Source organism: Nothoprocta perdicaria, unplaced genomic scaffold (genome assembly GCF_003342845.1).
Source record: "Nothoprocta perdicaria isolate Ctin4 unplaced genomic scaffold, notPer1 scaffold_182, whole genome shotgun sequence".
In the NCBI taxonomy this organism is placed as follows: domain Eukaryota; kingdom Metazoa; phylum Chordata; class Aves; order Tinamiformes; family Tinamidae; genus Nothoprocta; species Nothoprocta perdicaria.
Window position 1 is genome coordinate 1,002,349 of NW_020455005.1, and position 16,414 is coordinate 1,018,762.

The 16,414-nt window shown below is 46.1% G+C and overlaps 1 protein-coding gene across 1 annotated transcript in view; it reads right to left on the reverse strand.

Moving 5' to 3' along the window:
- The window catches only part of PRDM1 (PR/SET domain 1), a 21,526-nt gene extending 5,459 nt beyond the window's left edge, over positions 1–16,067 (reverse strand). Inside the window, exons 1-3 of the mRNA XM_026036634.1 lie at positions 15,786–16,067; positions 8,944–9,063; positions 5,586–5,838 (exon numbers count right to left, since the gene is read on the reverse strand). Coding sequence (XP_025892419.1) covers positions 5,586–5,838; positions 8,944–9,063; positions 15,786–16,067 — 655 coding nt within the window. The remainder of the gene's footprint in view (positions 1–5,585; positions 5,839–8,943; positions 9,064–15,785) is intronic.
- Between the last annotated feature and the right edge of the window lie 347 nt (positions 16,068–16,414).

A 16,414-nucleotide genomic window follows, 5' to 3' on the forward strand; every position in this document is an offset into this window, starting at 1 on the left:
AAAGAAAGAAAGAAAGAAAGAAAGAAAGAAAGAAAGAAAGAAAGAAAGAAAGAAAGAAAGAAAGAAAGAAAGAAAGAAAGAAAGAAAGAAAGAAAAGGAGCAAAACTCTTGTGACTTCTAAGTATGAGCAAATCCTGTACGGAAAGGGTGTCTCAAGTCACTCTAACTTAAATATGGAGGCTGCAGGCACAAACTGCTGCAGAGCTGTGGGTTTTGCTCTCATTCTGACACTTCTAGCTGTAGCCTGAGAAAGACTTCACAAAAACAAAGATTTTTCTTTTTTTTTTTTTTTCTTTCTAAACGCTTGAAAAACGGTTGTAGGCAGGCAGTAATTTCAAGAGTGAAATGGTACTGAACATTCTGAGTGGTGAGGCTTAATTGTGCCGATTCACATTTTCGGTCTAAATTGAGAGGCTGCTTTGCTAGTAGAAAGAGAACCTAGAAGTTGTGTAGCAGGCAAAACAAAACGGGTTTCCACTCAAAATGAGAATGGAGACCAACATTTACAAGTATGTAGTTTGATCATCTGTTTTCTAAACGTGTCCCAGGCAGTGTGACATGACTTTGAAAACATTTTGCTCAGAGAAGGGCTTCAAAGGATCCTTCATATAATCCTCAATACTAAGTCAAATTCAGCCCCAAATTCTGATTTTATGAAAACAATCTTTCATATAATCTAAAAACCATTTTTTTCCCTGTGCCCTTTTGAAGGTTCTAGTAAGCTTTGCTTTTTTTCTGTTTTTTTTTGTTTTTTTTCTTTTTTTAACAAATGCAGATGTTTCCTCTTAACCCAAATACAAAAGCGTTTAAAAGCAGAAAGTGAAAGTGACCATAAACAAAAAGGGAAAACAATTAGTATATTTTATCTAAGGATAATTTTATGGGGGCCAGCACAAAGAATAAAAATAAATCACATTTTTAAATCGAGCCCTTGAAAGTTAATCTTGCTAAAATTTGCAAGATTTTAAAAAACACCTTGTTAAAATTGTTTATGAAACAAACACAAAGAAATCAAATGTTTCACTATGCAGATTATTGGCCCCTAACTCAAAACTTATTTTCTGAAGCTTGACCAAAATAAGATGTCACCTGCTTGACTGATGCGACAAACATGTCATGAATAGCAGGAAGTTGCCTCACATGATTGCAATACGTGAACATTATTATCAAATAGTCATGTTCTGAGTCAAGGCAATTATATTTTGTTTTGTTCTTTTTTTTTTTTTTTTTTAAAAAAAAAAAAAGCTTTTACCCTCTCCACTCTCTAACCCCAAATAATGGTGTTACGAAGACAGAGCAATGCAATGCTAGGCTAATGCGGGACCCCCTGAGCAAACTTGGGTCTGTCTGCTAGTCTAAATGCCAAGAACATTAAAGACCAAGAGACAAGCTGGAGTCACAATTGAATGAGGTTAACTGTTGCTTTAGCAAAATATTAAGGACTAGTATTTTGGCCTGCAGAAAGCAAAAAAGCCTCTGTCACTTTGCATTTACTGGACAATGGCACCATCTGAAGGTGATATATCTCACTTCTTGACAGGAACCACCACGAACAGCCTCAGAAAGAAGGAAAACTGAATTATTTAGAAAGAAAATCAGTTTCTCCCCAGCATTATGTGGAGCCTTGATGCCACAAGCCCTGCACCACTCCTTGCAGGCACCTCAGCCCGTGCCCCAAGCTTCCCGTGGAGCCGAGCACGGCCACGAAGGCAGGTATGAGCCTCCAGGTCAGGAGGACTGGGTCAAAGGCCCCATTTCAACAAAACACAGAGGACACGGTTAAACCCATAACTAAGCACGGGCCTAATTGCTGCTTGAGCCTGGATGCTTTCCTTCTGCGGCACAAATGAACTAACGCTACAGGAGTTACCTTTAATTTGAAAGTTTGCTGTTACAGAGGCAAACAGATGCTCTACGTGTATGCGTAAATATATTTATGCGCTAAAGTGGTAGTTCTCATTTCTGAGGCCACTAATTACAGGAAATAAAGCCAGAGAAATTCCCTGATACATTTTCCCCGGGGCCCTCTCCGGCTCGGGCGCGTACGGAGGAACATTAAAGCTGAAGTTCAAGAGGCCCATCTCCAAATCCCCGAGGTGCCTGTCTGTCCCTGGGGATCCTCACTCAGTAAAACCCGGGTTTTACTGGCAGTTCTCTGTCAGCGAGCACCTGGATAGTCTCTGCTGAGCCAGCTCGGCCCTGGTTCACCCAGGCCTCACCCAGCAGGACTGAGCCCACGCAACGAACCATGGCCATGTCCACACGTGAGCCCCACGGAGCTGCTGCCCCGCTGAGCACACGTGTCCTGCCGGGAGAGACACCAGGCACCAGGGAGCCTCTCGCTCCGGAGGGCCCCAATTCTCCCTCCCTCTTCCTCAGAGCCTGCCCAGCTCCCCAGCTAGCGGCCGAGGGAGACGTACGGGGCCTTCGGCTGCTCCTCCTGTGCAAACTGTGCCCCTCTGAACACAGAAAAGCCACAATTTGTTAGGTTGGAGAGGACCTTGCTCTTCAGCCCACAGGCTGGAGCGTTCTCCCAAGCCTGGTTTTAAGATGTTTTGATGGGACAAAATCGGGAGCAGGGGCAGTTTTAACAATTCCGGGAAAAGTGCTCTGAAATCTATTCCCTGATGATGATTCCCTGATGATTCCTGAATTTATTTCCCTGATGAACACAGTCTGAGGAGAACTCAGTTAAGCTTCCCCCTAGAAAGAGAAGCTGGAACGGCAGTAGGATACTTGCTAGTTGAGATTTAATTAGAAGCAGGAGACTGGGAGGAAGGGGAAGGAGACAGCTGAAGGTGTCTGCCAACCAAGCAGTGCTGACACTGCTTTAAAATAATTTGGTTCCAGCAGTAACACTAGCAAAAGACCCCCCCTTTTGCTCTGCTGCTACAAGTCCTTCAGCAGAAGGGGTATTTTTGCGACACCTCTGCAATATTTTTAGTATTCTTCTAGAAAGGGCCCTGAAACTCTAAACAACTCCAATCCTTATGTTATATGAGGGCTTTCTGGCCTGACTGTATGCCATGGACCTGAATGAGTTTGTTACAAAGATATAAAGATGAGACAATTAAAAAAAAAAAAAAAAAGACCCTACCAAAAAAAAAAAAAAAAAAAAAACCTACAAAACAAAACAAAACAAAACAAAACAAAAAACAAACCAAAAAAACCCACCAGAGCTGTTGCTAGCAGTGGAAGACGATTACAAAGCCAGAGAACTTTTGCCCATTTTCTATGCTTCTATTTTCTTGGTCTGCATGTTACTATAAAATATTTAAGTGGCTTCCATCGAATCATTTTAAAAAGTAGAAGGGATGCTTCAGTCTTTGTGTCTGGGAAGGCTGTTTTTTCTACTGACAAGGCTGAAAAGCATAGTTCTTACAAGACCAGGTCTGCTTTAATTCACTTATTGAACCTCCTTTCACTGGAAAGAGCCATGCTGCCCATGTTGAGACACCACCAGTTTTCACCTGAATAGGAGCTACCGGGTAATTTGTTGACACTTGGTGAATACACACCTCGCCACTGCTGAAAGGTAACTTAAGATACCAGCAGATGCAGAAAGCTGCGAATGTATCTGTGCATCTACCCAGCCAGTATCCAAATGGATCTGATTAGCACTTTGGGAAGTGCTGGTTCACAGGAACATTTAATGTTTGTCCCACGTGTAGGCCCCACGGAACAGCTTTCATATCGGGAAATGAAAACGCTTGGAGTGGTGAAATGACATATGCAGAAAGATGACAAGAATCGATGATGTATGTTTTGTGAACAGAGAATATAGCAGCATAGGACATATCTCTCCCTCTCTCTTTTCCACCTACATTAAAAGAAAGCCAATTTCCTTCTATCTCTTGTTACATTCAGTAAAGAAAGGCAAAGACAAAATCTGCAGAAAGGAAGACGTTCACAGAGGACGAATGTATTTTTGATTAAGCTGAACTGGTGGCTCACTTTCATGATGTGGGATCACATTTTAGTTCTGATAATCCCCAAAGTAATAATGGCAGTTTATAATCATAACATCATAGAATCATAGAATGCCGAAGGTTGGAAGGGACCTCAGAGGTCATCGAGTCCAACCCCCCTGCTCACGCAGGGTCACCTAGAGCACATGGCACAGGGCTGCATCCAAGCGGGTTTTAAAGATCTCCAAAGAAGGAGACTCCACAACCTCTCTGGGCAACCTGTTCCAATGCTTGGTCACCCTCACAGTGAAGAAATGCTTCCTTAAGTTCCTGTGGAACTTCCGATGCTTCAGTTTGAAGCCATTTCCTCTAGTCCTATCCCTGCTCACCACTGAAAAGAGGCCGCCCCCTCCTCCTCACTGCCTCCCTTGAGGTATTTATACACGCTGATCAGGTCCCCCCTCAGCCTCCTCTTCTCCAGGCTGAACAGACCCAGCTCTCTCAGCCTTTGCTCATAGGGCAGATGTTCCAGGCCTCTGATCATCCTGGTAGCCCTGCGCTGGACTCTCTCCAGCAGCTCCACATCCCTCTTGTACTGGGGAGCCCAGAACTGGACACAGTACTCCAGATGTGGCCTCACCAGGGCTGAGTAGAGGGGGATGATCACTTCCCTCGACCTGCTGGAGACGCTTAATCCATTACATGTTGCCAAATAACAACAAATGACCCTTTGCATAAAACAAACAAACAAAAAAACTTGTTTGCAGTTTTCTGCAGGCCCAGATTCCAGTGTTGGCAGTGGTAGAATGGCGAGGGAATGCCCTGCTCTGTCTCAGACCAGCTAACAGGAGGGGAGGTAGCCCAGGAGCTAGACAGAAGTCCACAGGAATGACTCTGTTCAAGGGTTCTGGGTGACGTGCTGTACAGAGATAAAAGCTTCAACCAAACCAAAGGCTGGAAATGGTCAGAAACCACAGCAAACCTCCAGAGATAAACTCCTGGAAATACCCCTTCCCTATGTTTCCATAGGCTTTTATTTTTTGAATACAAAAGGAAAGCTGAACCACACAGCCAAGAAAAAGGGAGAAAAAAACCCAGAGCTTAAAAAACAAGTAACCAGAGGAGAAGAGGTTAGAAGTCTACAAGGGATTTGCTCCCATAAGAGAAGGAACCTTAAAGGCAAAATTTAAAGAACATTATAGGTAACATATATTTTGCTAGACATTGAGACAGAGTCACAGCGAATGGCCACTTCCGTGTGCTTACAGTAAGGGCAGCCCTTTGGGAGCATGACTGGACAGCCTTTGATATATGCTGTCAAAGCAGATTTTTCTTCAACGTTCTACAAGATCTGGACTTTGAAAGACTGAGGGTGAATCAACATCTGTGACTCTGAATATATGAGGATATATTTGGGTTGTTTGTGCAGAACTTCATCAGATAATGATCAGATTATAAAACAATAATTGTTTAGATTTTAAATAATCTGTTTAGACTTAAACATGCTCGGGGAACTCATTCTGTTGCCTTTTTTTTTTTTAATTTCCTCTTTCCACTCCAAGCTACCTGCTGTGACACAACAGACGACGCAGCTATGTAATTATACAACTTATTATTAGATCATATAGGCAGAAGAGACATTACTAGCATTCCTTGTCCATACAGTAATCCACTTACTGAGGTTCATCATTGTCAGCTCTCTGGAAGACGGGTAGTGGAGCCTCTCTGCGAAGTCCCGGCAGTACCACACAAGCAGCTCCTGGTTGGCAGGGATGGGCTTGATGGTGTAGAAGTAGATGTTCATTCCATTTTGACAAGCAGCCAAGTTCTGCTCCTGGACAGAGTAGCCTGGGTTTACATAACGCATCCAGTTGCTCTTGTCCTCGTTAAATCCATCAATGAAGTGGTGAAGCTCACCATTTGAATAGATCTGGGATAGAGAGGAGGTACATATTCATACATTCATATATATACATGTGTAGGCTCAGTACACGACACACGGTCACAGAGTTCAGAGTGGTGATGATGATTTTTAAAAAAGAAAAAACAAAAACAGGCAACAACAACAAGAGGATTAAGTATTACTGCAATCGTAATTCAAGCTGGAGCCTTTTTCCAACTATGATTTCCTTCGCATTAAGAAAAGAAGTGCTTATTCAAAGGCAGGTACACAGTTACCTCTTCCATTTCTCCTTAGCCCCCGTGGCTCCGCTTAGCATATATACCCAAGACACACACAAAATCTGAAACGAAGAGTCCTCTCCCTGCACAAACAGTCTACCTGAGAGTCCTTTTCCTGGTGCTATGAGCAACAAGTGGGTGATGCTAATGACTGCAGGTCTGAGTGCATGCTTGCATTAATGCTTTGAGTCACCTGTGTATAAGACTGAGTGGCTGTGCTACGTCAGAGCCTTTCTCGCCTTTTTCTATGGCCTCTGTACTTGCAGTTTCCTACCACCCCCGCCCAAAGGTTTAAACTATGCAAACATCCTCCACCCCCCCGAGAGTCCTAAAGGAGCACTTGCTCATACTTGGACTGTCGCCCTTCTGCAGAAAAGGCTGGGTGAGGCGGGGATGAACTTCACCTGCCATAACTCAGCGACGAGCTGGAGAGGGGCCAGTTGATGAGAAGTCACTTTTCCTATCACGGGACCTGCTCTGGCTTGCCCATGGAGGGTAAAGGAAAGGCAAATTCGAAAAAGTGCTCAGCAAGCCGGGGGGAGAAAAGCGCCCAAATTGCTGAGAGAAGCTACTCTTGCTTAAAGTGGTCAGAATGAGAGTAGTTAAAATGAAATAAATAAATAGCGAATAGAGCTATATTCACGCCGAGGGAAACAGCGTGTTTCAGTCCCACGCGCTGCATGAGCGGGCAGAAGGCAGACCTTCAAGCGGGAGCGATCTGCACCGGGGCGATGGGTGTCTGTGCGCAGGAAATGCCTCTCTCTGCGGCGCAGAGCGGGCTCAGGTGCGCGCGAGGAGCGCGCGCTCTGCCCGCCGCTCGCCTCAGTGCCCGGCGTCCTTCCCGGGGGAGCGCGGCGGGCAGGCGGGCTGGCCCTTTAACGCGGGCAGTAAACACCAGAATCACTTTCTTTAAGAGTAACTTCCTGTAAACCGAGAAGGGGGAAATACATGTGGCCTCATCAAAGAGGCTTGTGAGAGATTTTGCGGTGTGTTTGTTATGAGAAAAATGGAACGAAGCCGGGTGAATTCTGCTATCAAGAGCAGATTTTTTTTCTTTCTTTTTTCTTTTTTTTTTTTTTTTCTCTTTTTTTCTTCACGTTTCTTTGTTTACTCAGCAGCACAAACTTCCAGGAACGCGGGGCTCCAGCGGCGCGGCAGGCGCGGGGCGGAAGCTGCTTTCTAAAGCTGCCCTCGACGGACGGCTTCCAGGCACCCGGCCGGAGATGGGGCCATTTACTGTACTTCTCTTTTCAGAAAAAAAAGGAAAGCGCGTGGGGGCTCTGCCCACGGAGGCGCGCACGCCCCCGCGGGCCTCCGTCCTGCCATCTCGCTGCCTTTCCGCGGCCGATGGAGGAGATTAAAACGAAGGTGCTGAGTCACGGCGCCCTTACGAGAAGTGACGCTGCTGCTGCTGCCGCCGTCGCGGGACGCGTCCCCTCCCCGCGCAGCGCCGGGGCCGCCCGGCCCTCGGGAACCCGTGGGAAGTTGTGTCCCACCGATTCTTCCACACGCGCCGGCTCGAGACCCTCGCTGAGCCTTGACCGTGCGTTCCACAGCACTTGGATGGCCCCCATAGCATTATTTTGGAGGATCTCTGCACGCTAAGGCTTAAAGTCGCATCATGAGAATGATGTCATCTCTCTCGCTGCAATATCGGAATAAAAAAGTCCTGCGAGATGGTTAACAGCCCTAACATCTGCTCAACTGTTAGCAATGGGTAGAGCGAGGCCAGCGCAGCGGCTGCTTCCTATGCTGGGCACGAGCTCCCAAAAACTTAAGGAAAAAAAGTAAATATCTTAGCCTTATGGGGGTGATTACAGCTGTAGTCTTGGTGGAAGTGTCCACGCAAATAACAGCCTGGGCAGTGCTGTGTGAGACCGCATGGGAACAGCTGGAGGGACCCAAAATGATGAGCCACATGGGAAGAAAGCAATGTGGGGATGCTGGGTCCTGCTCTGGCTTCCACTTCGGTATGAGGTTGGGATCTTGCTAAGGCAAGTGCCTTGGCGCAGGAGCTTGGATATACTCCCAAATCCGCTGACTTAAACTCAAGCTAGCTAGATGACTGACTAGATCTGTTTCACTGACTAGATGGCAGTGAAACAGATCCAGGGAAGGTGATGAGGCTGAAGAAATATCCCCTAACAATGGGGCTGTACAGGAAACTGAGCACAATGTTAATGGGCAAACTGGAAGCATATTCTCTGGCACAGAATTGCCAAGCCAGAACAACTTAACTCATGCTTCCATCCTATGCTACAGAGTACAAGTTAAGCATCACCTCTACAGTGAGATCCATGGACTGCTATTTTAACATTTTCCAAAATGGTTTCGAAAAGCTCAGAAATGGAAAGATATATATTGAAGATTAACACCACGGTATGATAGCAGTTCTAAGCAAAATCCAAGGAAAATGAAATTACAGAACATATCACAATTTCAGAATTAAAAACATACGCAGTACTTTCCATAACTTCTTCGTAGCCGGAAAAATCAAGGGTACGTGACATTTGCATAAACAAGAATGAGCTTTTGCTGTGAAGAAATGCAAAACAACCTGCCCCTACAGGGAGTGACAGATGTGTTGCTTTATAAGATTAAGCACTGATTTGTCTCAGAAGACAGAGCTAGGAAGAGCTGTGCATCTCCCCTGTTCCCAGAGTCCCAATATCCAAGACAACCAGTGTTTTACTCAGCCCCGTTCACCGCATTTGCTCTGCTCACACGAGGCAGAGAAAAGAAGTTGCCCCCTGCGTTCACACCGGTCTGAAGCAGGAAGTGACCCAGCTTTTCAGCTGTACTCATTTAGTGATCTGCTTACTGCAACAACATGGTGCTGTTTTTTCCTGCTTACCCGCCAAAAGTATTTTCTGTTCGCATTCTTGGGAACCGTATCGCTGGTATAGATCTCTCCTACCAGGGGTCCAAAGCGTGTTCCTTTTGGGATATACTCTTTGCTTATCACTCCAGTGACCTACAAGAAGAACAGCACAGGATCAGTCTCCCATCTCCAGAGGAAATTGCAAATTCCTCCTCCTTCTCCCCATCCTCAGATCTTACAAGGTGAAACACCCAGTGCAACAGATTTGTAGTGACAGGTCAGCAAAACAGAAATAACTTGACAACCATGTTTGGTATGATATGACCAGCTCTGCTAGATCCTAACATCGTACTGAGACATATGGAAGCCAGTGATGAATACTGACTGAAAAATGTGTTTTGTGGAAGCATGTATTTACTAGAAGAAACAGTAAGTGAAGTGTACAGAATCTGTCAAACACTTTCATAAGTTATTTCCCCTATCAAAGGCAGACCCCAGACGTCTAGTCCCACAAAACGAAAATACTCAATAACAATCGATCGCTTCACTGCTAGGGAGCCAACTTTTCTATTAAGTTGGGAACTGGAACGGATCCCCCTCCTCCTTTAGACCAAAATGAACACCACCAACACCACCCCGCTGCCTTTTTTTCTTGCTTCTCAATAGCTAAAAGCAGAACAAAAAGATAAAAAACGCCATTTCTCTCACCAGCATGCAGTAAGAAACAAAACAGAACATGAAACAGCTCTGGGACATGTACTCACAGATCACCCTCTTTTTATAAAAAGGAGGCAGCAGTTCCGGTAACAGATGTCAAGTGGGTTTGGTCAAAAAGGCGTAAGAATTGATAAAAATGCTCCACTATGCTAGGTCTAAGAAATGTACTCGCGTTGTTCAGCTTCCTTCTTGACAGTAATTATACCAAAAAAAGGCACTGACCACAAATCAGGAAGCAATTCATCATTATTCAGAAGAACGTGCCTTGGAGTAACCCTTTGCAAAACACTGCTGAGTTATTGGGTTCATGTCTCTCTGTTCCTCACCCATCTTCTTATTTTTAACATGTCCAAAAATACAGCAATTTGACAACCAAAAAGACTTTGTAAGACCGATCCTGCTGCTCATGCAGTGGAGAAAAAGGAAGGTAAAGAGCCCATTAATTTGATGGTCTAACCAAACTTTCACAGCAAAATGTATTGTGTCCCTTTCACACACCTTGCTGCTTAATAATCATCATCTTAGAATTTCAGAAAAAGGCAGCAACAGCAGAACTTGTTGAGAAACCTCGAGAACAGGGGTTTCTGCTGTCTGTATACTGCAAGGAATCGCCATTCTTACCAAAGCAGATAAAACCCTGTAAGAGTAAAAACTCCAGACTGTACACAACTTGGTAAATTTGCTAAACCTTGTGATTTTCTCATGCTACATTTTATTCTGTCCTTTCACCCTGGGTGTGAGAAAGGGAGAGACAGAGACACAGGACTATCTACTTGTATATTGGGCAAGTGAGAATTAGTGAGGTTCTACTATCTGCTAACAAGGCATGAATGCTCTAAGAGCCATTTGAGCTCTTGATTAAAAGTCCCAGTAAATGACTAATGCCTAGGATAATATTACAGTAAATCTCAAAATAGGGGGGACCAATGACAGCTATGGAATCTAGGATATGAGACTGACAAATAGAGGTAGCAGCCGTTGGCACTTGTCTGTTTTTTAACACTGTGTTTCAAAATACTACCAAAAAAAAGCTAAACAACAACAGTAGAGGTAGCTAAATGCTCCATTGATCTGTGCATCTGGACTGAAGAGAGAGAAAAGGGACTTCCAGAAATTTTCCTACACCTACCACAAGCTGAAACAAGCTCAGTGCCTCAGTTTTATTTTTGTCTTGCTTGTACATTTCTCATAGAGAGTTGAAAAAGGCAGATGTTCTTCTCATCTTCCCCATATATCTTCATTTACATCCATCTGCCCTCTCAAGAAAAGTTCACCACCAAGCTATAGCACACCCTAGCAGCTTTACTGTGAGGGAGCCGGAGTTCTTGCACAGTTTTAAAACACCTTGCTCTTAATTAAAACAACCTTAATGAAATTCTCAGAATCTCTAGAAATCACTCCTGGGACTAGTCAACTTGAAACATTCACTGCCCTGGCTTCTGACACAGCAGATACTTTTCGATATTTACCTTATATAGCATTGCCTTCTTCCCCAAGAGGCAGAACGTGAGCTTAACGTGGCATCACGTAGCTATTGCAAGGTATTTGGGCAGAAGGCGCTCCGGACACTTGCATGCCAGCGCTGAAGCTTTGCTAAGCCAGCCTGGCATTGCTCAGCTGGTTTTGGAGCAAGGGTGGCTTTCTGGACAGAGGTCCATCACCTCTGCTCCTCCTGTGTGGCCGGGGAGCGGGAAAGGTGACAGCGAGGAGGCTACTGCCACTCCAGGCCTCCGCTGGTCCCTGGGGAGCTGCCGCGGTGGCCCAGGGGCCCCCTGCTATGGCAGCGCTGGCTAGCGACAAGGTGGCGCATGCAATGCAACGCAGCGCAGCGCAGCGCGGTGTGCCGGGAGGCAGGGGAGCCGGGCTGCCGGCAAGAGGCATTTCAGACTTGTGTCCACCAGGTGTCCTTCGGCACATGCCTGCCTCGCGATGGGACCGAACGGGCGGCCTCTCGGTGATGGGACCCGACGGGCGGCCTCGCCGCAGGTCGTGCAGGGCAGCTTCGGCGAGCCCTGCGCTCCTGCCGCTGCCGAACCGCGGCCAGCCCCGTGCAGGGGCTGCTGCGAGCGCCGCGGTCTCGGCTACGAGGCAGAGCGCGGCTGTGTTCACAGGGCTCCCTACTGACCTTTCCCCCTCTCTCTTCACGTCACCACCGTCTAAAACCTCTCAGCGTTGCTGCTAGTAGCCTGCTAAGGTGTTTTTTCCTTTTGCCAGAGCTACATTTCTGCCATGAAAGCCACATCTAATGTCGTCTCGTAACTTGTGGCGGGCGACACCTTCCCTGAGCGGCGCGCAGGCAGCGCTCCGGCAAACGTGCCGAGCCGCTTCGCCCGTGGCCGGAGCGGCTCAGCATGAGTGCAGAGCATGGGGGCCGGCACCAGGTGCGGCTTTCGCGGGACCAGCCGTCGTGGCAGCCATGCTGGAGCCACCTGGACACCCTGTGGCCCTCAGACCACCGCAGCGGGAAGGCCGGCAGGGCAGGGAGCACCTAGCCCAGGAAGCAGGCCCCGCTGGAACTGACCAGGGTCCTAATGGCGTGCGCGGGGCCGGGCGCCTCCCGCCAAGCCGGCGGCAGCCCCAGCCTTTCAGCGCTCGCACGCTTGAGCTCCACTCACAGAAGCCCGGCCCGGGGATGCTTTATGGGCCGCGCCGACCTTGCGGCCGTCCCGGCAGATCCGTCTTCGTCAGCGGGGCTGGGAGCCCAAACACATCCTCGCAGGCTCCCAGACCAGAAATGTGGCGGCTCAGGTTCTCGTTTTGAGATGAAAAAGCGCTTTTAGAACGCAGCTCTGCTTAGGGTGAGGGCACTGGGAGGGAACAACCAGCGCTATTAATTCTGAAAGAAGAGGGTATTTTGCAAGAGGCCCAATAAATTGCTTTAAAAACAAACAAACAAAATCCTTACTGGCTTTGGTGACTATAAAACAAGAGTATTTTCCAAACATAAATCAGGTCAGGCCATCATGTATTCTGGAATAACACTGGGATTTTTGTTTTGTTTGTTTGTTTTTTAACTACTGGATCTATAAGCCCCCATAAAACTGACCTTTTCATTCAGCTAGCAGTTTTTTAGAAAGAATGCCACCAGGAAAAATGTTTTCAGCTTGCTTCCTCTGTGATCATACATAAAAGAAATAAAACAAACCAAATGCAAAAAGGCAAGTGTATAAGGTCATTACAGTATATTTTATGACAGTTCAGAATTGTGGCCTCAGAATTTCAATGCCAGTCTCTAAAGAATGGGCCTGTCAGAAAAAAAAAAGCAACAAGTCCTGGGTTTGCTGAGGTATGTTTGTGAAAAGCAAAGGATTAGGCACTAGTAACATTGAAGACCACAGAGGAACTGACATTTTATATCAGAAAGGACTTTTAGGGGTTTAAGGGCTGAAACTAGAGGCAAAAAAATATTGGGAAAAAACGACTTGAAATTTCAGTGGGAAAAAAGGTTATTCACATGCAGTCTCGTACAGTGTGATTTTGTCACTGTGTTTCATCATTTATGTTAACTGTTAAAATCGCAGCAACGGGTAAATAACTCACACACAAAAATAAATAAAGGACTTCATGTAAACCTAACAGCCTAGATATTACGAGCAATAGTAATTCATTTTTCAAAACGCTGACACATACTGGGAACTCATAACGAAAAATGCGTCCTCTAGAAAAATCCCCAGCGAAGATCCAAGAATAAACAAAAGTATGATGTGTCACGGCATCTCTTGCAATTGTGACAAACCTTTGAAGAGGAGCTACTGCCTTCGCAAAGCGGGCAAGGAAAAGGAACGAGCCTCCCCCTTTCCAAGCAGCACTGATCACACTTCCTCCCTGCCTAGCAGGCACACGGCAGTTCTCCTACTCCAAAAGGAGATACGGCACTAATCATGGCAGCATTAGTGTTTCATGATCTAATCATGACAGTATTAGCATTTCACAAGCAAGGTTATTATATGTTTTTGTCAATAAATTGACTCAGCATTTACAACTCTCGACCAGATGAAGCCACAGCTCTCCCCAAAGTTCATAGTGAAGACAGCTCACATCTGAAATCCGCTGCTACACACGCACGCACCCCCCAAAGTCTTACCTCATCCTTTCGTAAGCGAGGAAGAAAAAACAAGCCCTATCAAAGTGTCAGAACTCCAGGGCTTTTGCATCAGGCCAAAATGGGAATTGGGCTCCCTCTCCCTCTCTGACCCCGCAAATACTTATGTGCATAAGCAGCAGACGCAGTTCTGACCCCACTGAGCAAAACAGAACTTGTAAATCCGACAGAGGAACGCGGCGTTTCAAGCCAGAAGTTGCTGAAACGCCAGCATGTTACGCCACACACAACTGTTTCACCCCGCAGACAAGTAACAAGCGAGTGACCTACCTATAAATGTACAGTACTGTGACTTAAAGAGAAAGAAAAAAATATATATACATTGGCTCCTCGGTTCAGAGCTGCATTAGAAATAGGATTCACGAGCTCTTATTGCTCCTTACAGTAGGTGCTCTTTAGCGTAAATAAAAGAGGATGGGGAACTCTGGAGAACAAAAGGAGGATGTTCTATATTCAGACTCCCACTAGCAGGGATCTGTATTGGTCATATTTTACAAGAAAGAAGTAGGAACCTTTGAAAAACTTTTCTCTTCCTTCCCCCCCACCAGATAGGGATCACAATCCTGATTCACTGAGCTGCGCTATAGCGTAACAAAATTACATGCTGGCGTTTCCAAACACACCGCTGGGAATTTTAAAAGCTTCTCGGACTTCTCCTGTCACAGGAGCAAAACCGAATTGGGGTGGCAGAGCAGGGAACTGGAGCAGCCAACAGGTCACGAGCGGCTGCCTACGAGCCGAGCGAGCTGCCTCTCCTCCCAGGCAAAGAAACCCTCCCGTAGCACACAGCAGAGCTGCACTTTAATCCCCCCCCCAAAAATAAGACTTATCTGGCAACGCGATAATGCAGAACTAAGTTTCGCCTTTGTCTCTTAAGCGTGTCCTCTCTCTGCCAAGTTCCACGGGGCAGGGCAGGGCAGGAGGGAGAAGAAGAGTGATTTACAGGGGAATTCAGCTTTAGCCTTTTACCAAGCCTGCCAGCTACTCTATCAGGCGCTGCCAAGCTAAATTCCCTCATGCCAATACCCTCCAGCTGGGGGTCCGGCCCTATTTCTGAATGCAGGATCAAACAAGTACCTCCTTCGGAAGGAAATATTTGATAGGCATGGATGAGTGTACCTCTGCTTTTCAGCTCTGTGGTCAGTGTGTTTAGCCAAAGTAGAAGCACAGGTAATAGCTGCTATACCACAAGTCTCAGCACAAGGAGAAATGAAGGGTTGTCCCTTGGGTTATTACCCCGCCGAACATCACACCTAGCTATAATAGCTACTCTATATGAAGGAGTAAACACAACCAAATTGCTCATCCGGGCTCATTTCTTTCCAGCCCTTCTGAAACAACAACAAAGAATGTCCCCACTCCAGGGACAAGGATAGGACGGACTTGCATGTCTAGCTACCACTGAAGATACTGTCCCAGATAAACAAAAGTTAATTTAAGCTATGGCCACCCTTCTGTGAAACTCACTACAGTTTTACCATCACTTCCTTAATCGATATGCCGGAGTTTTTAAGAATTTAGGAAGTCGGGAAGAAGGCAAGCTCATGAAAAGAATAAAGCAATTTCATAACCAAGGGGAAAACAAAAAGAAATAATTAAACACATTTCCAGGAATTTGTTTTTTTTTCCTCTAGGTTTTTTTTTTTTTTTAAAAGCTATTTATTGGACAACCGAGGCACTTTAATCTCTGAGCCAGAGGCAATGAATGGTCCTGGCAAACAGCAGTCTAGAAATTGGCACAGAGAACTACCCCACAGTTTAAATATGCTTATTCAGATGCTGTTCAAATTGTGTGAAAATTTAACTGTTTGTGAATTGGTAGAGAACCAGTTTCAGGGACAGGCAGGCTAGAATTTCCAGTGAAAACACAACATGTTAGATAGCGAATACACAGTCTCCTAAAGGAGTTTCCAGAGCCCCATTTGAAAAGCTGGCCAACACTGGTGGTGGTGGCGCGTGTGTGCTCAAGAAGGAAGCCTGGGTGGGCACACACAGTTCCCAAAGTGCTGGGGTTCGGCTCCTCTGACCCCAACTTCCCTAGAGCATCGCCACTTACCTCTTTGCAGTTAGATGCGTATTTGAAAGTCAAGTTCCTTGGCAAGGAAGCCTCTGCCTGAGTTAGGGTGCCTCCATCGGCGCTGGGATCCCACGGGTGGTCATTGACGATGTAGGTGCATTTCTCTTCAAAATCAGCTTCCGTCCACAGGGTCATGTCAGCATCCTCCATGTCCATTTTCATTGTCCACTCTCTCCCTTTCACCAGATCCTTGAAACTCACAGCGTCCGAGCTACGCTGTGTAGCAGCCTGGAAAATAAGAAAACAGCCTTTAATCCTCATTGTCCTTCAGTGTTGTGGTTTCCGTTGAGACAGCGTGACTAATACGGTAGTCTGTGACACTTTAAAAGCGTATGCAGGATAGCTGGTACAGTTGAGTAATAGCCAAAAAGCCAGTGTAAACGAAGCTGCTCTGACTGCAGCAGTGCCTCAGAACGCCAGCTTCGGTAATAATAAGGAGGGAATAAAAACAAAGAGGAGAAAAATCCCTAGGCTGACAACTGCATTACCTTTTTCAGCCCCTTCCTTTAATGCCTCAGAAAGGAAAAAAAAAAAAAAAAAGAACGTTTTCCATGTTGGAGAAAATGTGGGGTCATGGCCGCAAGACCACTTAGTAGCCTGTGGAAAAG